Here is a 26,489-nt window from a genome sequence, read left to right as displayed (position 1 = left end):
AAAATGCAGCTTGTGGCCAATGCATCTGCTTCCCCTGCAGTGCAGCTAGGATCCCCAGGCCATCTCCTCTGCTCCAGCCCAGGCTGGATTCTCTACCTGCTTATTTTCTACTCAGCAGTTGTTTTTCCGAAGTTCCTCTCACACGTTAAGGTCCTCTCTTCTGGCTCAGCCTCAGTTACGTCCCACATCTCCCTCTGCACATGTGTGCTGGGAGGGAGCATGTGTTCTGGGGTGCAGTCTGCACTCTCCGTTGAAGGAAATGGAGGTCATGTGCCCTGCAGTGAGTTAGCTCCACAGCCAAGGCCATTTCCTTCAACGAGTCTGGGAACAGGCCCCATCCCTCTTATGTCGTTTCACAGCCTTCTCTACAGTTTCTGTAATTAACATTCACAGGTCAGAACAAAACCTGGAGTTTTTCTGTTCTTTACTAAATAAACATTCGCTTCACAGAAACCAGCCCCAAACTCATCAGTGTCCAATCATGTGAGAACAGGCACCAGGGGGACCAGGTCATACATTTCCCCCCTTGCAGCGAGAACATTCACGAACCCTGCCTGGCAGTGCCCTCGAGTGTCCAGGAGACGGTCCTCTCTCCCACAGGCCCAGTCCTGCCAACACGGGGGCTGTGAGACCTTAGGGTGGACTCCTACTTGCTTCTATCCAGTGAGGCTTTGGGAGGGAAACTGAGCTGAAACAGAGATTGCTCCCTTCCCCTTGAGGCCTGTGGAGGATTTTCTGGGGTCCCGGTCACAGAGCGGGCCAGGCTCCAGACAGCTGCCGTGGCCAACCTCGTCATCGCCCCATGATGAAACTGGGCTCGTCCTCCTCCTCTGTTCCAGATGCCGCCTCAGAGCCACTGGATGACTGCTCCTGGGACTGACTGGATCCTGTAATCACACGACATTTGGATTAGAAAGGTACAAATCTTCGAGTATCCCCTGATTAGCAAATCAAGGGGTACTCCAAGAAAGGACTGCTGAGGAAAACCCAGGAACCAGCTGTTCCTGGACTGTCCAGGGAGGAGCCAGAGAGGTCCTCATGTCCATCAGTCCCCAGTGCCACTCCCGGGTATAAAGGGCCAGTCACAGAACTGACCTACCACTGGTGGAGGATGGGCCTCATCCTTATGAAAAGGTCCAGCACACATGAGATCCTGACGCCCAGTAAATCAGGCCTCACTGCTTTTTATGTGATCCCCCCTAAAGTCTGTCACCTTGGCACGGTGACGTCCACAGCAGCCCTTTAACATTTAGCGCTAGGCTGACAACACTCCTGCTGACGTCTCCAGCTCTCACCCCAGTCTGCAAGAGGAGTCTCAAAAACCTTGTAGCAGAGGGCTCTGCCTACAACAGATATGTCAGCTTCCCGGCTCTTCCCACAGATGCAGAACGCCTCTCTGACACTCCCCGTGCAGCTCTGAATCCCAGTGTCTTCCCTGGCGGTCTGCCAGTCTACCCTCAGTGCAGCTGAGCTGGCTAAGAGCAGAGCACAAAGACTACTTGTTCCCAACTCCTCCTCCCCTCTTCTCGGGAGCAGGGCAGCAGGCGAGAGCTGGGACGAGCCAGAGCCCACACCAGTCCTCCGGCTCCCCGTCCACACCAGGAGGCCACTTGCAGGCACCGTGGGCCTCCTCCTGCAGACATGCAGAAACCCACAGGCACCCAGAGCTTTGCTACTGCTGTTGTCACAGGGCCGAAGAGCTTCAAGGCCTGGGGGTGCCCAGGGCACAGCACAGTCACCTGCATACTCTAGGATGGGACACTAAAGTGCACTCATGGCAAGGGGTTGACATCATCTCTATGATTCAATTATTTAGGACTTTCCTCCATCTTAACCTCATGCCAAAAAGAACGAGAAATTTTGAAAGTACAAATGAGGAGCACGTTTTAGTAGCTAAGATTTGTTGAACATCTATTATGTGCCAGGCACTGTGCTTATTGTCTTTGCATATACGTACCGTCTTAACTCTAAACAACAGTCTATGAGATAAGTAACACTCCTCTATATCCATTTTACAGATGAGGTTAAGTAATTTGTTAACCAAGGTCTCATAATCAGTAAAACCAGGACCGAGGATTCAAACCTGGACTATCTGACTTTCAAGCCTCTGGTACCTTGCCTGCAGAAATGCATAAGGAAATGGAGGCAAAAGAAAAATGGCATGACAGCCATAGAAAAGAATGAAATAATGCCATCCACAGCAACATGGATGGACCTAGAGATTGTCATACTAAGTGAAGTCAGACAAAGACAAATACTACATGGTATCACTTATACGTGGAATCTAAAAAAAATGATACAAATGAACTTATTTACAAAACAGACTTCAAAAACAAACTTATGGTTACCAAAAGGGAAGGGGGGGAGGGATAAGTTAGGAGGCTGGGATTAACATATACACACTACTATATATAAAACAGATAATCAACAAGAACCTACTATATAGCACAGGGAACTCTACTCAATCCTCTGTAATAACCTATATGGGAAACGAATCTGAAAAAGAATAGATATATGTACAACTGAATCACTTTGCTGTACACCTGAAACTAACACAACGTTGTAAATCAACTATACTCCAATATAAAATAAAAAAGAAAAATGAGGTGAAAACAGGAATGAGGTGGGCCTACTGAATGGATAAGGAAAATGTGGTCTATTCATTAAGTGCAATGATTCAGCCTTTAAAAGGAAAAAAATTCTGACACAGGCTACAACATGGATGAACCCTGAGAACATTATGCTGAGTGAAACAGGCCAGTCACAGAATGACAAATACTATATGATCTCTCTTATAGGAGGTACTTAGAGTATCCAAATTCAGAGACAAAGTAGAAGGGGTGGTTGCTGGTGCTGGGAGGAGCAGGAAATGGGGAGTTGTTGTTTAAAAGATATAGTTTTTGTTTTACAAGATGAAAAGAGTTATGGGAGTAGATGATGATGATAATGGTTGCACAATTTGTATTTAGTGCCACTGAACTTGTACACTTAAAAATGGTTAAGATGATGAATTCTGTGTTATGTGTATTTTACCAAAATTTTAAAAAAAGGAGGGGAAGAAAGAAAAAAAGGAAGAGAGAGAGAGAGAGAGGGGAGGGAGGGAGCGAGGGAATGCTATGCAGAGACTGAGTGAAAAACTATAGATGGATCAAAAACATAGCTCTGAGCTCCCTGAACTCCTAGGGCAGAACTCCCTAAGCGCTCTCATGTCATGGCACTCATGGGAAAGGACAGTATTTCTATGGCATGTGGGGCAACGGTCCAAGGCCATGGGCACTCAGTCTCCACCCTGAAGGCAAGGGGAACAGGGTCTCTGCCATGTGTAGTCCATTCCCCATATACCAGCGGGGGAGCTCTGTTCTAGAACCTGGGCTCCAAGGCTGAAACTGCTGAGTACTTGTTTTGTTCCATAACTTAGTCATACTTGGTCAGCCTGAAGCCTCTCTAAGAACCACCCGCCATATCCATAGAGATCTGAACACAGCAGGACAAGAGCATAGGCTTTGATCTTTCATTCTGATCTTAAAGAGAAAGTAAAACAGGAGGCATCTTTGAGCTCACCGAGTAGACATCAAGAGCAAGGCTCCTCCTCCTGAGCGGAAGAAATTTGTGGAGAAGTTATCACTAAAATTAAGTGGTGTCAGACATGTCCAAGGAATATTGTGGGGCTCTGATCCCTTTATGAATCTTGTGATAGTTGAATGTGTGGAGATGGAAACTAGTGGGCAGCAGAATACTGGAGTGGTGGTAATACGAGGAAACAGTATCATCATGTTAGAAGCCCTGGAACCAGTATGAACAATGGCTGTGTTCAGCAGAGAAATCAACTGCTTCCACATGTCCCCTCCACATTTTACTATGATAAAAACTGGCTCGTGTACATTTTATTACTGAACATTTTTATTAAATAAACTTTTGTAATAGTGGAAAAATACTCATTAACCTGGATGTTTATGGAATGGGGTGTTCCGGATGCCTGAAGTGCTGACTGATAGAGGAGGGCTCAAAGCACTCCTTGTGACTGAAAAGCTCCTGAAAATGTAATACCTCAATTAATAGTAAACACAATTGTTTCCTGTGTGTCGGAGACAGGGTGTTGGGGCCTGGAAGTATCTCTCTCAAAGAGGAGAAACCTAGGAATCTGCTGCACATTCAAGTCACTTGGTAATTCAACAAAATCATTTCATTCTCCAATGAAAAGAAATAGGACTTAGAGAAAAAGCTGATTCTAGGTTAGGGACAGGAAATACACAAGACAAGTCTGCACTATCTTGTAGTACAGAAACTAAGGAAGTGCTGTTAGAAACAACAAAACCCTCCAAACACCAATAATGGGAGTACGTAAAAGGCACACGGGCCAGAAAGAGCTCCCAATGGCCAAAGCTGGAAGAGTTTGGGCAAGAAAATGAAGTAGTACTGGATTAAACCTAAAATATAAAATAAATAGCCCAGAGTCCATACTGATATAAAGAAATGAGGGAGAAGACAAATCCATGCAGAACAATTTCAAATAGCTTCTGTAGCTACTCCGCCCTCATGGAGGGGCTGTATAACCCGCCACTCCTTAAGCATGGGCTACGCATAGTGAATTCTTTCCAAAGAGTACAGCGTGGTAAGGGGAAGAAAAGAGTCACTTTACACAGAGAACCCTGAAGAGCACTGCCTGAGCAGGTGATCAAGGGCAACATCAACTGTGACAAGCCATCCTGACAAGCACCCAGCCCTGACATAAGAATGGTACTTTATCTCTGTGGTCTTCCTCCCAAAAATAAATAACTCATGAGAAAAACGTCAGACAAACCCCAACTGAGGGACATTCTACAGAACATCTGACCCTCAAAACTCTCAAGGTCATCAAAACAAAGTCTGAGAAACTGTCAGAGCTAACAGGAACCCAAGGCTACATGATGACTAAATGTAATGTGATATCCTACATGGGATTCTGCCACAAGAAAAAGGCATTAGTTAAAAATTAAGGAAATGTAAATAAAGTATGGACTTTAGCTGCTCCATGTATCAACATTGGTTCATTAGTTACAGAGGAAACTGGGTATATGGGAATTCTTTGTACTATACTATCTTCGTAATATTTCAGTAAATCTAAAATCATTCTATAACACAGTTTATTTTAAAAAAAGACACGCCCACCCTCATGGAACTGAGACTGCAACTGAATAGATAAGCACGTTATGTGATTCAGCAGATTCTGTAACCAAATATGTGCAAAACCCTGTGGAGCAAGGTGGAGGCTGGGTGGGGAGGGAGGTTAGAAAAGGCTTTACTAAGAGAGGAGGGTGCAAGATGAGAAGTTTTCCAAGCAGATGGGGAGTCGGGTAGCATGAAAACGAAAAGAGCTCAGAGGCCTGAGCATGAGGAGAGGTGGGAGAACAGAGATGTTAAGCTTGGTGAGAGTAGAGGACACGTGCAAGGGAGTGGCCAGAACAAAATGGTGGAGAGACCAGAAAGGGCAGGAATGCAGGAGCTACTGGCTAGGTTTCAAGCAAGATCACCTCGCAGGTAAGCACAAGGCCCGTGGAGACACATTATCTGGGATCAAATCCCAGCCTGTCACTCACTCCCGCTAGCTCTACGGGTGCCATTGCCACTTGGTCCCTAAGGTCAACTGTAAAATGGGGATAACGTCACTGCCTATCTCACAGGGACGCTGTGAGGATTATGTTAGTTAATACCTGCAAAGCACCTTAGAACTGGGGCTACACAATAAATGTTCAATAAATGCTAAGTATTGTTATTGTACAAGCAGAAGAATGAATGACAATCCAACCTCTGTTTTAAAAAGAGCTTTGGAGGCTGTTCAAGGTGGGCGGCGTCGGAGGGGGTGGGAAGAGAGTGGAGGCTGCTACCATAGTCCTGACACATCTGGAGATATAGATATATACTGACTGATTGGCTGTGCCGGGTCTTAGTTGCAGCATGCGGACTTCCTAGCTGCGGCATGCATGTGGGATCTAGTTCCCCGACCAGGGATCGAACCCGGGTCCCCGCATTGGGAGCACGGAGTCTTACCCACTGGACCACCAGGGAAGTCCCCTGGATCTATATTTTTGCAAGGTTTTTTACTAAGTCCTCAATGAGACCTTGACTTCCTCTGAAATCATTCTTATCCATGTGGGGGAATACGGCAAGGATATGGTAAAAGTGTACACCATTGCACACTGCTGATGGCAGTAAAAGCTGGTACTACTCCTTTGGCAAGAAACTGCCACTACTCCTCTGGAAAGAAACTGGCAATACATTTCAAGGGCCAGGAACTCTTTTTACACTCTGTGATCTAATTATTCCCACTGCTGGAAATTTATCTCAAGGAAATGACCCAGAAAGGGGGAAGGGGGACAGGTGCATAAATTCACTAAAATATCTTCTAAAGAGAAAAACTGGAATCAATCTAATGTCTAACAAAAGGGAAAATGTTAGGTGTATCATGGCATGTCAATTGCTGGATATTATCAGTCACTGAAAAAATTATGAAGGACCAGAAATGCTTATAATGTTAAATAAAAACAAGCAAAGGGGAAACTGTTCATACACTACAACTGTCATTACATACAAATGACATGTGCATATGGAGAGATTAAAAGAAAATGGACAGAAAGAAAGGTGATCTATGAGGATGGTAATATTTGAGCTTTTTCCATTACTCTTATGCTATTGTTTACATAAAATTTTAAAATCTAAGAATCTGAGATTTTATTTAGACTATAGGAATACTAGGTAAAATGCCACTGAGTGTAATTGAAACTGATGTTAACTTTAAAAAAAAAAAACCAGATGAATGAGGACTTCCCTGGTGGTCCAGTGGTAAAGAAGCTGCCCTCCAATGCAGGGGATGTGGGTTCGATCCCTGGTCAGGAAACTAGGTTCCTATATGCCGCGGGGCAGTTAAGCCTGCACACCGCAACTATTGAGCTCACGCGCCTCAACTAGAGAGCCTGCGTGCCACAAACTACAGAGCCCATATGCTCTCGTGCCCACGCGCCACAACTGTAGACCCATGCATCCTGGAGCCTGTGCACTACAACTACAGAAGAGAAGACCTACACGCCACAACTAGAGAAGCCTTCGCACCACAATGAAGAGCCCACACCACATTGAAAGATCCCGCATGCCGCAAATGAGACTTAGACAAAAAAATAAAAAACAAAGCAAAAACAAACAAACAGATGAATGAATACACTAGGGAAAATAAATCCTTTTGTACTATGGAATTGCAAGGACATGGGAAAATATTTGTGATACAGGGGCTTCCCTGGTGGTGCAGTGGTTAAGAATCCGCCTGCCAGTGCAGGGGACATGGGTTCGAGCCCTGGTCTGGGAAGACCCCATATACCGCGGAGCAACGGGGCACGTGCACCACAACTACTGAGCCTGTGCTCTAGAGCCCGCGAGCCACAGATACTGAGCCTGCGTGCCACAACTACTGAAGCCTGCGTGCCTAGAGCCCATGCTCCACAAGAGAAGCCACTGCAACAAGAAGCCTGCGCACCACAATGAACAGTAGCCCCCACTCGCCGCAACTAGAGAAATCCTGAGTGCAGCAACAAAGACCCAGTGCAGCCATAAATACATAAATAAATAAATTTAAAAAAAACCCACATAAATTGAGTGCCTTTCAAACACCAGATACCAGCTGAGATATGAATTTTATTAGCTAGGGACAATTTTGCCCCCCTCCCCCACGAGGGAACACTTGGCAATGTCTGGAGACATTTTTTTTTTTTTTTTTTTTTTTTTTTTTTTTTTTTTTTTTTTTTTTTTTTTTTTTTTTTTTTTTGCAGTACGCGGGCCTCTCACTGTTGTGGCCTCTCCCGTTGCGGAGCACAGGCTCCGGATGCACAGGCTCAGCGGCCATGGCTCACAGGCCCAGCCGCTCCGCGGCATGTGGGATCTTCCCGGACCGGGGCACGAACCCGTGTCCCCTGTGTCGGCAGGCGGACTCTCAACCACTGCGCCACCAGGGAAGCCCTGGAGACATTTTTGATTGTCAATAACTGAGGGGAGGATGGGTGCTGCTGGCATCTAGTGGGTAGAAGCCATGATGCCCTTAAACATCCTACAATGAACAGGATATAGTCCCTTACAACAAAGAATTATCTGGCCCAAAGTGTCAACAGTGCTGAGGCTGAGAAACTGCTTCCCCCCACCCCCCGTTTTGAAATGATTACAACAGGTTTAGGGAACATCCATCATCTCATATAGATACAGCATTAAAGAAACAGAAAAAAAATTCTTGCTTTTGATGAGAAGTCTCTTAACTTTCATTCATGATGTACAGCAGTATTAATTATCCTTATCATGTTGTACATTACATCTCCGGTACTTATTTATCTTGTAACCAGAAGTTTGTACCTTTTGACTACCTTCATTTAATTCCCCTTCCTCCCATTCACCCACCTCTGTAGCCACAAATCTGATCTCTTTTCCTATGAGTGTTTGTTTGCTTGTTTTTGAAGTATAATTGACCTACAACATTATATTAGTTCCTGGTACACAACACAGTGATTCAATATTTCTATACATTTCAAAACGATCACCACGATAAATCTAGTTGTCATCTGACACCATACAAAGATATTACACAGTTACTGACAATATTCCCCACATTTCATAGCTGTGACTCATTTATTTTTTTATTTTTTGCGGTACGCGGGCCTCTCACTGTTGTGGTCTCTCCCGTTGCGGAGCACAGGCTCCGGACGCGCAGGCTCAGCGGCCATGGCTCACGGGCCCAGCCGCTCCGCGGTATGTGGGATCTTCCCGGACCGGGGCGCGAACCCATGTCCCCTGCATCGGCAGGCGGACTCTCAACCACTGCGCCACCGGGGAAGCCCCGACTCATTTATTTTGTAACTGAAAGTCTGTACCTCAATCTCCCTCACCTATTTCTCTCCTCCCCACCACTGTCAAGAAACTGCCCTTGACGTACTTAGTAACAAATCACCTTAAGGTCACCCTGGGTTTCTCTGGCAGGTGAGCCTGTGTCCGGATAAGTAACATTGGTATCAGAATACATCATTTTAGGAGTTCAAGGAGGCACAATAATCCAAACTGGCTTAACACCATCCTGTGGTATCATTCAGACAAGTCCCACACTGCAGGGCGTCTTCACTGAACTGCTGGACCAGCACGGACAATAAGTGGGGATATTTCCTCTCCAACAACAGAACGGAACTCCTAGCCAGCTGCCCCTTACCACTTTATAGGAGAAGAGCCAAAAAGCTCGAGTAATTTATCTCCAAGTCCCTCAAGAACCCAGAAGTGCACAGAAGCCACCTTGTGGCACAACTGATCATCACCACATTAAATTTCTGTTCACTTCAACCACCTAGAAAACCTACTTTCCCTTTCACAAAATGAAAAATAAGGAAGGAAACTGACAGGGTGCAGTAAAAGGCACGCAGAGCATCCTTATGAAGCTATCCCTACAGCACTCTCTAGCCAGCTCATCTGGTGCGGAGCATATACAACCATGTATTATTACTAATCATTTTTCTAATAGGTACAGGTGCTAACTTCACAAGTAGACGAGCAGGGCTCATGAATCGTAACAATGATTTTCAAATCTGTTTGACTGCACCACAGCCCACATAGCAACTGAAAGAAAATTTCACAAAACAGTTATTCAGGGTGTGATGCATTCTGATATTTTCTAGTCTATTTTATGTATGTTTGAAAAAACCAACATCTGTAACCTCTAAGCTGATTTCATGACCCAGTGAATAAAGGATCACATCCCTCAGTTTGAAAAAACGCTGTGCTCCTATGATGCAACATGGGCACAAACATCTATCTTTCTGATAGAACTGAAGCTCAGGATGGGGGAGACCCAGTGAGAGGGCACAAGGCCGTTTTAAACAGGTTAGAGGTTCTGGATGAAATCTACCATCTCATACACTCTTCATAGCCTTGGGCAAATTAAAGAAAAGCGACTGAAAACTGCACATACACTCTTCATACACTCTTCATACACTCTTCATAGCCTTGGGCAAATTAAAGAAAAGCGACTGAAAACTGCACAGTCACATGCAACTAATGTGTAAAAGGGGCTAGAAAAGGGGGATTTAAGAAGCCTCAGCTCTGGGGGCTTCCCTGGTGGCGCAGTGGTTAAGACTCTGTGCTCCCAGTTGCAGGGTGCCTGGGTTTGATCCCTGGTCAGGGAACTAGATCCCAGGGAACTAGATCCCACATGCATGCCGCAACTAAGGAGCCTGCCTGCCGCAACCAAAAGACCCAGCACAACCAAATAAATAAATAAATATTAAAAGAAAAAAAAAAGAAACCTCAGCTCTGGGATGTTGCCTCCTGTCTCCTTCAGTTCTAGAACTGATTACTAAAAAGTTATTAAGTGATTCCAAAGACCACTACAGGTTCATTTAAGTACAAATTCAGAGCAAACTAACCTGTTTCTTGTTCTGAAAGGGTTCTTAGATTTACTGGTGAGGGAACCGCCCCTCTTGCTGCCCAAATATGCTATATCTTCATTACAGCAAGGCGTTTGGAAAAGTTATCAAGCTGTGGAATTTTAGATCTAGAAAGAGTTTATCATTTTACAGACTAAAATTAAAAAAAAAAAACATCTGCTCAAACAGGAGATGCTAAGGTCAGGGTGAGCCAGAGTGAGAGCTGAGCCTAGAATCTACGCCTACTGTACTTACTCCCTGACCTCAAACTATCTTAGTTTAGAATGACACCTCTGTGGGTAAGAGGAAAGAAGAGTGAGTCTAGCGGATTCTTAGCTGGAGAATAACTCCACCCAGAGTTTTAGTGAACAGGTCCATGTTGGCCTAGATGGAGCTCACTAGTGGATGCTGCAGGGCTCTGGCCTTGGCCCTGTTTGGCTCAGCATTTTTACCAATGACAAAAGGAGGTATGTTTATCAAACCTGCCCCTGACATGGTAACATGGTTAATTCGAGAATCAGAATTCAAAAGGATTTTGGAAACCTGAATCAACGGAGCCAATAACACCAAGATGAAATGCACAAGAGCTAAATATCAAGTCCTGTAATTGGATTCAAAAAACCAAATAGAGGGTGGGTTCCAGGTAAGACAGAGCAAGCACGTTTGACCCCGTTTCTCCACTGAGCACAGCTATAGAACCTGGATAGAATGCATGGACTCTGAAAAGCACACAGACTGGGGAAAAAGACCAGGATACAAAGTACCACAATATTGTGTTTCCTGCTTTTTTCTTTCTTCCCTCCAGTATCCCCCAGACTGGACTCAAGGCGATCTAATACGCAGAAGTGGAAACTGGGCACAGACACAGTTCCAAGAGAAACCTTCTACTTCTGATTCAAGGAGTGAGAAAGCGGACTCCTAATGCTCAGAGGAAGGGAAATTCTTGTGTTTCTTCTTTTCTCTCCATTCTCTCACACCCTAGCTCCCAGGCAATCCTGCCAGTGTCAGGATGGCCACAGCGACTGCGGCGCAATAGGGGCTTGCACGTGCAAAAACTTTGAAGGAGGGGAACCTTCCCCTCTGATCAGAGGAGCTGTGGTCCTAAGATGGCTGGGCAAACTCTGTTGCTTTTCTTCTCTGTCCTCCCACCACTCAGCCCTGGATGCAGGGGCAGCTGTACAAAGTATGCGGCAGAGTAGGTAACTAAAGCCCCAACTTTCTTAAATATTTATTTATTTATTTGGCTGTGCCAGGTCTTAGTTGTGGCATGTGGGACCTTTAGTTGTGGCATGTGGGATCTAGTTTCCTGACCAGGGATCAAACCCGGACCCCCTGCATTGGGAGCTTGGAGTCTTAGCCACTGGACCACCAGGGACGTCCCCATACAGGATCTTTTGTCTTAGTTGCGGCATGTGGGATCCAGTTTCCTGACGAGGGATTGAACCCAGGCCCCCTGCATTGGGAGCTTGGAGTCTTAACCACTGGACCGCCAGGAAAGTCCCAAGCCCCAGCTTTCTGGCTGGAGGTCTGAAAAGGGGAGCCCCAAGAAACCAGAACCTACAGGGGAGATCATGGAGAGAGGATTAGAAGAGACATCATAAAGTTGTCTGTAAACTCCTGGGCCCGCCCTGACAGCACATGCACGGATCTGGCCCTAATCGTCATGCCAAACACTTTGAGAACCGAACTCAAAGAACTAAACCCTGACTGGCCACTGGGTGGCACACACAGGACACACCTGAGAGCACAGCAAAAGCTTTAAAAGCCAAACTGACACAGGAACCACAATCTACAGAAGGCTGGTCAGAACCTGTGCTCCGAACACAACCAGGCTGACTGTCTGCTAAAACAAATATCAGCAAGACCAGAGCCTCACGATATAATATTCAAAATGTCCCGGATCCACAGACAGTTACTCGACACGTGAAGAATCAGGGAAATCGCAGCTAGCGTGGGGAGAGATAATCAACAAATGCCAATGTCAAGATGCCCCAGATCCGGAAGTACCAAATACTTGAAAGTAGCTATTTAAATATCTTTCCTGGAAGTAAGAGTGAAGACTCTTGAAACAAATGGAAAGATAGAAGACTGCAGCAAAGAAATAGAAGGTATAAAGAAGAATTGAATGGAAATTGAAAAACTTTTCTGAAAAACATAATTCACTGGATAGATCGATAAGCAGAATGGAGGTGACACAGGGAAGACACAGCTCAAAGTCAGATCAGTAGGACTTATCCAATGTGAACAACAGAGACAAAAAAAGATGGGAAAAAAAAAATCCCCTGGGCTTCCCTGGTGGCACAGTGGTTGAGAATCTGCCTGCCAATGCAGGGGACACGGGTTCGAGCCCTGGTCTGGGAAGATCCCACATGCTGCGGAGCAACTAGGCCCGTGAGCCACAACTGCTGAGCCTGCACGTCTGGAGCCTGTGCTCCGCAACAAGAGAGGCCGCGATAGTGAGAGGCCCGCGCACCGCGATGAAGAGTGGCTCCCGCTTGCCACAACTAGAGAAAGCCCTCGCACAGAAACGAAGACCCAATACAGCAAAAATAAATAAATAAAAAAAAAAATCCCCAATTTGACAAAGATACATGCTTACAGATTCAACTAGCTCAGTGAACTCCAAACCCAACTCCAGGATAAACCCAAGGAAATCCATGTGCAGACATATCATAATCAAATTCTCAAATTCCTGACATCTAAGGATCTTGAAAGCAGCCAGAGAAAAACAATGATAGGAGAACAATTTGAATAACTACATATTTTAAAAAAATCAGAAATCATGGAGGCCAGAGGAAATGGAACAGCATTTCAAAAGTGCTGAAATAAAAACTGCCAACCCAGAATTCTGTATCTAGTGAGAATGTCCTATAGGAATGAAGGTGAAATAAAGATAGCCTCATATGAAGAAAAGCTAAGATGATTTATAGCCAGCAGACCTGTTCTAACTGAATGACTAAAGGAAGTTCTTCAGATATACGGGAAACAATACCAGATAGAGGCCTGGAACATCAGGAACAAAGAAAAAGCAACAGAAATGATAACTATCTGGTTACTATTCAAGACTATTCTCTTGAGATTTCTGAAATATGTTTGATGACTGAAAACAAAAACAGTAACATCATAAAAACAGAACCACCATATGATCCAGCAGTTCCACTTCTGGGTATTTATCTGAAGAAAATGAAAACACTAATTCAAAAAGATATGTGCATCCCAACGTTCAGTGCAGCGTTATCTACAATAACCAAGACATGGAAGCAACCTAAGTGTTCGCTGACAGATGAATGGATAAAGAAGATGTGCACACACACACGAATACTACTCAGCCATAAAAAAGAATGAAGTCTTGCCATTTGCAAGAACATGGATGAACCTAGAGGATATTACGCTAAGTGAAATAAGTCAGACAGAGAAAGACAAATACTGCATGTTTTCACTTATATGTGGAATCTAAAAAACAAACCAGAAATAGACTCCACTGACAGAACAAACTAGTGGTTGCCAGAGGGGAGGAGGATGGGGGAATGGGCAAAATAGGTGAAGGGGATTAAGAGGTACAAACTACCAGTTATATAGTAAATACGTCACAGGGATGTAATGTATTGGGTTGGCCAAAAAGTTCGTTCGTTTCCCCATAAGGTGTTATGGAAAACCCCGAACAAACTTTTTGGCCAACCCATACAGCATCAGGAATATAGCCAAAAATATTATAATAACTGTACAGTGCACAATCTATGAAAATATCAAGTCATTATGCTGTACACCTGAAACTGAAATAATATTGTGAGTCAACTATAGGTCAATTAAAAAAAAGTAAAATTATCTGAAGGAGTTTTCCATGTATGGAGATGTAATACCTAAGACAACTATAACATACAGAGTAAAGAAATCTATGTGATGAAAAGTTCTACATTCTACTTAAAGCGGTGAAATGCTGATTCCAAATAGACTGTGAAAGTGGTATAAATATAGTAATCTCTAGAGGAACAACTAAAAGACTATAAAAAAGGAAACAGTTAAAAACACAATAGATAAATTAAAATAGAATAATAATAATGTTCAAATAAATCCAAAAGAAGACAGGAAAGGAGAAACAGAGAAAAAAAAACCAGAGAGAACAGGGCTTCCCTGGTGGCACAGTGGTTAAGAATCCACCTGCCAATGCAGAGGACATGGGTTCGAGCCCTGGTCCCGGAAGATCCCACATGCTGCGGAGCAACTAAGCCCATGCACCACAACTACTGAGCCTGTGCTCTAGAGCCCATGCTCTGCAACAAGAGAAGCCACCGCAATGAGAAGCCCGCACACTGCAACGAAGAGTAGCCCCCGCTCGCCACAACTAGAGAAAGCCCGCGCACAGCAATGAAGATCCAACACAGCCAAAAATAAATAAATAAAATAAATTTGTTTAAAAAAAAAAATTTGCCCTATTTCCTACTCCCTCTTCGCAGATCCAAGGTAGCCTCCCAATCAATAGCCTCCTACTCCCAGTAGCTGTGAAAACCAGCAGCCTAGCAGCCACTGGAGGAAGGAAACTGCCCTGGGAGTTCCTCAGAAGTCCCACACCCAGAGCACTGTCCCTATTTGACCTGTCTGGCAGCTCTCCGGAAACTTCCACTGGCAAGGCTTGTCTTGTCTTTATTCAACCTGACTCAGTGAGAACAGCCTTTTCCTCAACGTATTTGTCAAAAACAATCACTGGCAACTGTTTATCATCATAGCTGCCTGAGGCAGTAATAACAGTGGAAGCAAACAAGAAACTGACCAACAGTTTAAGAGGAAATGCTGGTAATCTAGAAGGCCACAGGCATGTGTAGAGCTGCGCACATGTCTAAGACAGACAAGTGATGGCCCTAATCTCACCTCTGGCTAACCTTGAGGCTCTGTATAAGAAGCAAGTGAAGGCTAAGGCAAAACTGTAAACCGCCTGCCAGAATGGTGAAGGCATGCTCCACCACACACAGAAAGCCCCTTGGCAAAGATAGGAGACTTACTGGTTCAAAGCATTTCAGGAAATCTCTGATCTTCAGCTGGCCACTAAGCTAACCAAGCAAAGACTTCAGTTGCCACACACAACAAAGAATATAAGCTGTACAGAGTTAGTTCAGGAAAGTCACTAAACACATAAACAGCAACAAAGACAACAAGCAGCAAAAACCACCAACCCTGGGCAGGGAGGGTCAAAGTACCAACAGCCAAGGAGCCCTTTCTATTTCCCAATATAATGGGGTCCAAGCCACAGTACCTCCTTCAACAGAACATGAGACTGGTGGGCTGCCCAATCCTCCTGCCCTTGGACCAAGTACTTCCACATTCCTGTGGGGGGGGGTGGGGGAAGGGCAGGGAACGTGATGAGGTGGCTTATTTGAGGGATGATGGCCTAGCAATCACATTTTGGTACTGTAAAATAATTTCTTCTCGGAAATGGTAGGGAACAGGCTAAAACCATACCATGTATAGTGTGTCACACAGTACATTTACAACTCATAAGCAAACTGGTCCTGGAAGGGGCCAATCATATTTCCGTATGTCAGTGCAGGTCTGATTTTATCTTAAGACCAAAAATCACAATTAGGAACCATGTCTGGTCAATCAGGGAACAGCCACCAATTCAGAGATGTGGTGACCAGTTGTCATTGTTCCGTCTATTAGCATCCTTGGTCCTTTCCATCTGGGACCTCTCTCTCCCTGGTCTGCAGCCCAGGGGTTCCCAAAGGAGTGGCTGGCACCACTGGCCTTGTGATGGGTTCGGAAGTGGGCAGGACTGGCAGCACTGGGGGATGCTGACACATTACTCACCCCCTATTCCTCCTTCTAACAAATCTCAATTCTGTCTAGGGTGACAATGTACCCAGCATCCAGTGATGGATCACGATACGTTAAAGACAGTCATGACAATTCTGTCTTCTTTTCATCTAGCCTGATGACAGCAAGGGATGGCAAAGTGACCTAGTACTGACCAATGAGATACAAGGTAATACGTGATGGGGGATATTTTGCTCTTCAGTTTAAAAAAAAAAAAACCACAACAGACAAGTACCACTTCTTTCCCCTCTTCTTCCTGCTTTAAACGTAAGTATGATGCCAGGAGCTGCAGCAGCCATCTCATGCCCACAGGATAAAGGCCAAAAGAACCGCAGGGGTACTGGGCCTGACACTGATGAGCTACTCAACCACACTGGGCTGCCACCTACCACCAGATTTCTTGTTATGTGAGAAAAATAATTCCTCTTTGCTTAACTACTGCTAGTTTTCTATTTCTTGTAGCCAAAAGAATTCTTAACTGATTTGCCAAGTGACTCGATAAGAGCCAAAGAGACACAAAAACTCTTTTGCTAGGGACACCCCCTCAGTCTTTCCTACTAGGCAAGAATGAGCCAGGGTGTGGCCCGGAGCAGCGACTGGTACCTCACCGCCACAAGGAGGAAACGAGCCTCCCTGAGGACAGGGAGCCAGGGGACAGAAGGAGACAGTGAATGCCAACATCAGAGCTCCTTTACCAGCCAGGCCCAAGTGGAGGTCTGTCCTGGACTAAACGTGAGGCAGTAGCTTTCTTTTTTGCTTAAACCAGTTTGGCTTCCTGACACTTGCAATTAAATGAGTCGAAACTAATAGAAACAAGCCGTCATTTCTTCAGAGGCCAGCCAACCTACTCCAAACTCTAAATCTCATTCTTGACAGGTCAACCACTGTGATCAGCACTAAGAAAGGTCACGAAAGAAAAGTGGGTACCACTCACCTTCTTTCTGTTTCTTCTGTTCAAGTTTCATCTTCTTTGCCAATAATTTCTTCTCTTTTAACTTCTGGCTGCAAATGCAAAATAATTCCTTAACTACCTATTTTACATTTTAGAAAATAAACATCTACTTACAGAACCTTTAGCAACTTAGTAATTATACGAATACTACGATAAAATGAAAGAAATACTTCCTCATGACTCTGCTACTCCAACATCATCAACATTATCAACCTGTTTCCTTCATGAATCAAGATCAGATTCTTTGGAGTCCTGAGGCGATGAGCGCAATCCAGAAATACTGGAGATACTTTCTCATTCAGAGATATTTAGGGACTGCTTGTTTTTTTTTTTCTTTTTTGCGGTACGCGGGCCTCTCACTGTTGCGGCCTCTCCCGTTGCGGAGCACAGGCTCCAGACGCGCAGGCTCAGCGGCCATGGCCCACGGGCCCAGCCGCTCCGCGGCATGTGGGATCTTCCCGGACTGGGGCACGAACCCGTGTCCCCTGCATCGGCAGGCGGACTCTCAACCACTGTGCCACCAGGGAAGCCCTAGGGACTGTTTTTAGAATCCTGCTCAGCTCTCTGAAAGTTGAAGGAGCATTTATTAAAACAACACACACGCATGCACAGGTGCAGTCTGTATACTCATGTAGTCACTTAGGGAGGTTACAGACCCTCCTTTAAGGGAGGAGCTAATTGGGAAGTTTGCTCATAGCAACTTATTAAACCTGATGTTAAAATACCGACATGGGGCTTCCCTGGTGGCGCAAGTGGTTTGGAGTCCGCCTGCCGATGCAGGGGGCATGGGTTCGTGCCCTGGTCCAGGAGGATCCCGCATGCCGCAGAGCCGCTGGGCCCGTGAGCCATGGCCGCTGAGCCTGCGCTCCACAATGGGAGAGGCCACTGCAGTGAGAGGCCTGCGTACCGCAGAAAAAAAAAAAAATACGGACATGAAGGAGACACAGAAATCCATGTGCTCACCACCAAAGTGCTGACCAGCAAGCTTTGGAGAATCTGTAGCAAGCTGGGGGCAGGGGGCAGTAAGTGACTTGATCTCTCCCCAGGTACTGGAAGAAAAGCCATTCCTCTATGGGGGTGCTCCACTGTGGGTTTTTTTTTTTTTTAGCTGCGCTGCACAGCATATGGGATCTTAGCTCCCCGACCAGGGTTCAAACCCGCGCCCCCTGCATTGGAAGCATGGAGTCTTAACCACTGGACCGCCAGGGAAGTCCCCACTGTGGATCTTCACACCCAAGACCTATACAGGCCATACAGGTAAACTTTTGACTACAAGAAGGACTCGTTCACCAACTATTTACTTTTACATTTCCCGCCCTAAGTCTCAGTAGTTATGGGATGCCACAAAGCCCTCACCGCTTTTTCCGACGCTTTGCAGTCTGCTCCTCCGCAGCAATTTTATTCTTTTCCAGTCTTTTCTGAAATTCTGCATCCAATTTTTGCTGCAAAAAACCACATCAGTTAGACAAACTCCGGCCTGCCTGGGTATGAAAACTCTAGAAGCCACACCACTGGGGGTGCTACAGGTACACCCAGGTCTCCAGGGCCACTTAAAGAAGTTGCCTCACAGGTGAGGCAGGAAATCAATATATGGATCTCTGATGGTGAAATAACTAGTTCATTAAGATACCGTTCGTGCACAAGTAAATGTAAGAGAGAGAAAGTATGAGAGGGAGCACGCTGAGGATTCCCTGAAGGCAGAGGCAGCACTACTGGCTCTGTTTCGCCAGGGCCTTGGAAAATGTGATACTGTGACTTGTAATATATACATATTTGGTCTTCATCTACTGTTTTTGGCACATTAAAACTCTTACAAATTTCCTATATGAGAGCCACAGGGGGGATCTTTTATTATAATATTTAGTTTTGTTCCCGGTTCCTGAAATAACTCCAGAAATAAAGATGAAATGGGTATCTTTTGTTATTCATAACCAGCCCCTTTCAAGCACAGGAGTTTATGAGTGACGTTGGGAAAGCACCTAAGGAACGGGGCTGGTTGCCAAGGGAACTTTCTGCTCCACCTCCATGACCTCCAGGGAGGGGAGAGGGGCTGAGGGTTGAACTAATCACCAACAGTCAGTGATTTAATCATGTCCACATAATGAAGCCTTCAAAAACCCCAAAAGGCTGCGTTTGGATAGCTCCTGGGTTGGTGAACACTGGAGATGCTGGGAGAAGGAACGGAAGCGCTGCATCCCTTCTTCCATGCAGCTGTTCTGAGTTATATCCTTTTATACGACACCGGAAAACTAGTAAGCTGTTTTCCTGACTTCTGTGAGCCCCTCTAAGCCAATTACTTGAACCTGAGGAGGGGGTCATGGGAAACCTCTGATTTATAGCCAGTGGGTCAGAAGCACAGGTGACAACGGGGACTTGTGGCTGGCCTCTGAAGTTGGGGGTGGGGCTCAGTCTTGCAGGACTGAGTCTTAACCTTCGAGATATGGCGCTATCTCCACGTAGACAGGGTCACAATTGAGTTGAATTGTAGGATACTCACCTGGTGTCACAGAACTGCTTGGTGTGGGGAAAATCCCCACACATCCGGTGCCCAGAAGTGTCAGAAATGCAGTAGAGTACTGACAGTAAGGAGACAAACAGGAGTGTTGCTTCTTCAGAGACAGTGATGGGGGCTCACTGGGTGGAGCGGCCAGAGGGCTGCGACCATGGAATTTTCAAGTCCTAACTCGCTACGGTTATCAAATGACCGATTCTAAGGCAGCATAACATGCATTGCCATCCCCTGCTACTAAACACACCTACACGTGTACATATGTGTGTGTGAGTACGTACATACGTACAAATAAATATATATATATCCATCCCTTGTGTTATTTCTTCCTAGCAGCTCCCTGTTTCTAAGCCTCAGCTTCCTCATCTATAAAATGGGGGAAACAATAATTTATCTTTCCCTGAGCCTTTAGGAAGACTAATGAACTGCAATAACCTACAGGAAAGATCTTGTAAACTAAAGACATCTACTGATAAAAAACAAGCGCCATCCCTATTTCTTCTAGTTACAGCCATAAAGGCTGATGGAGCAAACAAGGAGCCAGCAGAGGAGACAGAGGTGGCTTCAACACTCTGCTGGTCTGCACTGCCAGGCTCTGTGGATCTGCTCAGACGGATGCAGAAACTCTCTCTGAGAGGAGAATTATGAAACTAAAAAGAAGGGTCTCCTTCCAAGAAAGGAATCAGCTTTAATTAGAGTTCAGCTAGAAAGCAATGACTTCAAACTAAAAGCACCTGATCTGTTTAGAAGCTGAGCTGGAAATGTCTGAAGTGCGACCAAGACAGAGCCCCCTGCTGGCTGCTGACCCGGCAAGGGCTCAAGCAGGAGTCAGATGTGCTCTGTCAGTGGTGACAACCTATCAGTCGCTGTGGAAGGTAAGGATTCTCTTGCCTCTCTTTTTTTCTTCTAACCTCAGAGCCTCTCTTTCACCACGTGAAATAAAACCTTTGCATTTGTGCGGTTTCAAGGTTTGTGAAACATTTTTCTGTATTTTCTCTGGGTTGTTAATCAATACATAAAAGGTTCAGACTAACTGATGGCATTTGAGACAACCATCTGCTCTATTTCCTCCCCTCTAAAGTAGTTTAAAAATAAAAAAGTGCTTCTGTTAGTTTCTACATACAGAGTTCTGTTTATTCCTAACAGCGCAAATCCTTCAGTGATCTGGTATAGCTGTGTGACAAGTCACCTGAAACTCCTCACTGGAATTGAGAAGTAGCTGGAGAAGAACCACCGACACCTGGGGGCCGAGTAAGGGCTGCAGGACAAGCAAATACCAGGTGAAAACCACCATGGCAATGATCCCTTCTGTTCAAAAATCATACAGGTATTTTTCAAACTCAATTTTGGCCATTCAAATAAATTTTTAAGGGACCACTCACCACTGCAATCAAAACACTTAAAATATCTTTGAAAAAACGTGGTGAGACATATGTAAAATCTCTATGTATGATCACTGATACAAAAAGATTAGACAAATAAAGAAGACAAAGTTTTAGAGGGGATGACTAAACACTATGACATCCATTCTCATTCAAGTTAAGTTACAGATTCAAGTTAAATCTAGTAAAAAAATCAAACAAAACTTTTGGAGTGGATAAAATAACTCCAAAACTCAATTCCAGAAAGAAGACAAGTGAAATGTCCAAAAGAATATTTCTTAAGAGCAACAGGAGAGAGGTTTCTGGCCTTTCCCATCAATCAATGGAGAGCTTAACAGTTCTTACAGTACAATTTCAAAAGCAATTCTCAATTCTTTAAAAAAATTTTTTTAATTTTAATTTTTATCTTTATTTATTTATTTTTGCCACACCGCATGGCTTGCAAGATCTCAGTTCCCTGACCAGGGACTGAACCCGGGCCATAGCAGTGAAAGCACTGAATCCTAACTACTAGACCAGCAGGAAGCTGCCAGTAATTCTCCATTCTTAATCAATTATTATTTGACACCTGTCATGAAGAAATGCCCATCTCAAAGCTAGAAAACTCAAAGAGGCAAAAACACCAGAAAGCACACCACTACTAGCACCAAATACACAGCTAACTGGAATTACAGGCATTCAGCCAAAAACAGAAACTATAAAGAAATAATAACTCAAGTGGTGTGAGATCCTGCTTCTATTCCATGGCAAATGGCCTGGAGGGGAAAGGGGACTCTGCTGGGCTCTCCACCACCTGGAAGACTCCCTCCCCTCATTCATTTCCTAGTGTGAGCATCCTGCCATGCTGGATCTGACCTAGAAGTACCCTGGACTCTACCTGACATCTGTTTCTCCTGCTGACTTTACAAGGCGGCCCTCACACAAGCCACAACCAGGTGTATCTACTCTTCTTCAAGTGTTTTTTTCTAAGGTTTAAGTGCACACTGCCTAAACCCAAGGGTTCAGCCAGCGTCCTGGCTCACTAACCTTCTCAGCCATGGCATCCATGTAGTCCTGTCGCTGGTACTCTCTCCGGCGCAGATGCCTGTACACATGGAACTCTCCGCTGCCAGCCCCAGCGCTTGAACCTAAAGCCAGGACAGTCCAGAGCTTTTGATGATATCCAGTTACCAACACAGGCTACTCTTAATCACAGGGGACCAAAGAAAGGTACTAGAAGTGATGGAAGGGACCAAGCCTGCCCTATTCCCCATTGTACCCCAGAAGCTAGCACACTGGCTGGTATATTGTAAATATCTGTTGTGTGAATGTTGAATGTGAAGTCACCAAAAATTCCACTCTAGCGTAGTATTAGGAGGACAAGCAGACTATCGTTCAGAGACCAGAAACCTAAAAGAGAGCCTGTGACCTTTCCCTCCCCCACCAGATGATTTCACATTTGACATGCTTTTCTACTTAGTTGAAAAGATGTCCATGATATATGAAGTGAAAAAAAGTAGGTTATCAAATAGTATGTGTAGAACAACCATGTTCTTGTAAACATTTTTTCTTAAGCATGAGTGGTTTTGACTATAAAGAGGTTTGGAGGACTACATCAAAATGTTACAAATAGAACGATAGATAACAGGTGGTTCTAATTTTTTTACACCTGTTATTTATTCTCTTTATAGTTAGTTAACTTACAACCCAACAAAATAAAAACCGTTTCCATTTTGAAAAAACAAGGTATTAAAAACAATGCAGAAGAAAGTTCTCTAATGCCAGACCACAAGCAACGATACCCCTTCATTGTAAGAGCAAAATACTGGATAAGTGAACTTTTTTTTCTTCCTATCGGGGTGTAATTAACAAATGCTAACTGCAGAGTTTTTAATACCTACACTTTAAAAACTGTATTTAAACACACACCCACATCCAAAAGACATTACCCATTACATCTCGGACAAATTCTGGGGGAGGTCGAGGTGCCCATTCACTCATTTTTTCTGGAATTGGAACTGCTTTGTCCTGCAACATTTAAACACGAAAGCATTTGTATGTATAAACCGGCTGACAAAGTGACATCTTTTTCAACCAAAAAACTTTAACTGAAGTAGTGAAGTAACGCTGCTTTGCTTCCTGGACCCAAAACTGAGTTTGTTTTCCTCCCTCTGCCTTTACTTCATCCTGTATACTCTGGGTCCTATCAGAGCCCACAGCCTTGCCAGGGCTACACTCAACTTTTCAGGGCAGAACTCAGAAACGCGACTCATCGTTTATGGCTGGAAACCTCCAACCCCAGGTGTCTTGGCCAATGCCCCTCTAACAATTAGTGCTGTTTAGAAGAAGAAAAACCCTTGTGCTAACCCACGGATTATATCTTTCCAGTCTAAGGCTTCTGTTCACAAAGTTAAAGGGTCTTAGAGCACGAGAAGCCGCTTCGCAGCGCCCTCATCCAGGCTTGGCTCTAACATGAGAGCAGAAAATAGCTCACTATCTCCGGGGCCGCCTACTCCTTCCTAAGGTCTGACCCTGGGGTTCGGGTACTGAGTTCCAGAGTTCGGAAGCGCGGAAAGAGGGCCCGCTAGCGCCCAGAGACGCCAGAAAGGAAGGGGGCTCACCGGGTTCTTCATTAGCCGTTCCAGCTTGAGCTTCTGCTCCTCCGCCGCATTCTTGGGGATGACGAGCGCCTGCGGCTCTTTCTTGGGCCTCGGCGGTCGCACGGAGGAAGCGGCCGGGCTCGCCATGAGAGCTCTGCAGCTGTCCTGGCGAGCGGCTGCGCGCGTGCGTATGACGACAGAGCCGCGCGCCAGCGACGCAAGCGCAGTCTCCTAGCTGGGCGGGGCTGGAGCGGAGTTGCCAGCCGGAAGCAGGATGCTGAATATTCATGAGCTTGAAGCCCTGGTGGGTTATTTTGATTAAAGCTGCTTGATTTCTTTTCATGTTTCTGAGCAAATCAGCGCAGCGAATGCCCACGTCCCTGGGGGAGAGGTTGGCCCTGCGTGCCCGAGGGTCCGACCCCAGGCGACCTCTCCGACCCCAGGTGACCTCTCCAGCCCTCGACCCCGACCTCTTAGCATCCCCCACCCCCGCCCCCGGGCCTTTGTCCTGGTGGTTCCTTGGATCTGGTCCACTCCCCTTGCCATTTCTGACAACGTGTTTAAGTCGGCACAGACGTCACTGCGAGCTCCCTTAGGACTGGGGCCGAATCTCTTTTGTCCACCTCTAATTACTCTGCACCTGGCTCCCAGCAAATATACCTCGGTCGAGTGAATGGGCCTTTCTTATGAGAAAGAGAACAGTTGCTCCTCGCATCTGGGAACTAGCCTGGCACTCACAGCTAGGCCTTGGTATTCTCCTGTTGGACATAAAACAATTTCCCAGAACACCACGGTAGTGCAAGGCCATTCCGAGACCATGATGGAGCAAGGCATAAACAGGACTGCTCTGTAATCATGTTCAAAGCCAGATGAAAACAAGAATATTGTTGGAACCAGAAAAAGACCAACCGTTTCCCCATTCTGACTAAGTAACTGCTGCTTCCTTACAGCATTAGCCTTTCACTTTAAAGATTTAAGACTTCCAGTCATAGAACTGTCCCCTCTTCCTGACATCTATTCCAGAGTAAAAGCCCACTTACTTGAACCCTCCCCCAAATCACCTAACGCGGGCCCAAATTCTATAAAAAGCCTCCCCCCCCAGATTTATTTACTTATTTATTTTTGGCTGTGTTGGGTATTCGTTGATGCACATGGGCTTTCTCTAGTTGTGGCGAGCGGACGCTACTCTTCGTTGCGGTGCGCAGGCTTCTTATTGCAGTGGCTTCTCGTTGCGGAGCACGGGCTCTAGGCACGTGGGCTTCAGTAGTTGTGGCACGTGGGCTCAGTAGTTGTGGCTCTCGGGCCCTAGAGTGTAGGCTAGGTAGTTGTGGCACACGGGCTTAGGTGCTCCGTGGCATCTTCCTGCACCAGGGCTCGAACCCGTGTCCCCTGCATTGGCAAGTCCCTATAATAAGCCTTTTTAAACACTTTTTTTTTTTTGGCCACGCAGTGGGGCTTGCAGGATCTTCGTTCCCTGACCAGGGATCGAACCTGGACCCTAGGCAGTGAAAGCTCCGAGACCCAACCACTGGACTGCCAGGGAATCCCCTAAACACCCTCTTACTGAGGTACATGCTGTCTTCCTTCTCAAAAGAGGCAATAAACCCATTTCGTTCAACTACAGGTGTGTTCCTGGTGGTCTTCATAATTGCTTTTCTTGTTTATCATTTGTCAGCCCCTAGAGAGTGGGAGTTCTGTCCTGTTCATTGCTGCATTTCCAGTTATCTGGGGCAAGTCCTGGCCCACAGCAGGACACTCATGTTGCTGGATGAACATGGGATCTTGGGAGCCAGGCACCTCAGATACTACTGCTGCTGTTGCCTGCTCAGCCCGCCCAGCCTAGGACAGCTCTCCCACTGAGTCCCCAGAGGATGGACAGGTGGACAGGTGGTGGTTGCTTGGAGGGTGCTCTATTAATGCCCTAAGGCCATTCCTGGCCACTTGATAGTGGATGGTTTTCCAGGGGCCAAGGTTGCTGAATTAGGGGAAGTCCTTGAGTGACCCACGTCTGTCACTGGAACCCAGGGAGGGCTTGGTCTGGGTTGGATCATGCACACATGACCCTACATCACAAACCCCAGGCACCTCACTTTTCCCCAAACACACCACGAGACAAAAACTAGGAGTGCCTTTTCCTCCCTGGAGAACTCCCATACACCCTCCTTTGCCTGGCTTAAATGCTACTTCCTCCATGAAGCCTTCTCTGATTGCCCCCACCCAGCCTCCTCCTCCAGGCAGTCAGTTGCTCCCGTCTTGGTGCTCTCCCTGCTCTGAGTCCCAGTGGCTGGCATGTGGTAGTTACAGGGTGTCTTCACCATCTGCCTACCCACATGTCTGGGAGAGGGTTGTGCCAGAATCCCAGCATCTAATTCTGGCTTAGAGTGGTGCTTCCAGAATGTTTGCAGAACAGAGGATTGAGGGAGGGAGGAAGGAAGAGTCTGAAAAAATAAAGAATGAGTGAATGTGCAAATGAGATAACCTAGTGATGGATGAATGAGTGAATGAGGAAGTCAGTGCCTACGAGAAAGAATGAATGAACACTCAACAAAGAAATGGATACTCCATGAATGAAAGAGCACACAATACAGTGGATGAGCAGACAGTTACAGAGCTAGCAGGGCAACCATCTCGATGATACCCCCAGCTCAGGGTCTGGCCCAGAGCTGGTACTTGGCAGACAGCTGCTGGATGGAAGTTAAATGAATGAATGCAATGAATGCGTGCACCAAGATGGGGGAGAGTTAAGGCATGTAGTTGTGAAGGAGCTGATAATAGCAACCTCAATGTCTAAGCCTAGTATAAGAGTGTTGACATGTTTGTCGTCCTGTTAAGGAACTGAGA

General features: G+C 45.7%; 2 protein-coding genes across 2 annotated transcripts; one reads left to right on the top strand and one right to left on the bottom strand.

Annotated features, from left to right (window-relative positions):
- PRKRIP1 (PRKR interacting protein 1) lies at nucleotides 1-23,795 on the bottom strand (the record flags this gene model as incomplete). Its single annotated transcript, XM_082857336.1, has 6 exons — nucleotides 1-887; nucleotides 17,161-17,228; nucleotides 18,535-18,620; nucleotides 22,096-22,196; nucleotides 22,998-23,076; nucleotides 23,670-23,795. 6 exons carry the CDS (start codon nucleotides 23,793-23,795, stop codon nucleotides 793-795), a joined length of 555 nt encoding a protein of 184 aa, XP_082713462.1. The 3' UTR covers nucleotides 1-792.
- On the top strand, nucleotides 1,112-3,798 carry LOC309972877 (small nuclear ribonucleoprotein G-like; the record flags this gene model as incomplete). The annotated part of the gene is made up of 2 exons (XM_082856790.1): nucleotides 1,112-1,163; nucleotides 3,569-3,798. 2 exons carry the CDS (start codon nucleotides 1,112-1,114, stop codon nucleotides 3,796-3,798), a joined length of 282 nt encoding a protein of 93 aa, XP_082712916.1.
- Nucleotides 23,796-26,489: the final 2,694 nt, after the last annotated feature.

This window comes from Leucopleurus acutus, assembly GCF_964270905.1.
Source record: "Leucopleurus acutus genome assembly, chromosome: 16".
Classification (NCBI taxonomy): domain Eukaryota; kingdom Metazoa; phylum Chordata; class Mammalia; order Artiodactyla; family Delphinidae; genus Leucopleurus; species Leucopleurus acutus.
Note: the sequence above shows the minus strand (reverse complement) of the source record. Positions and strands in the feature narration are given on the sequence as shown.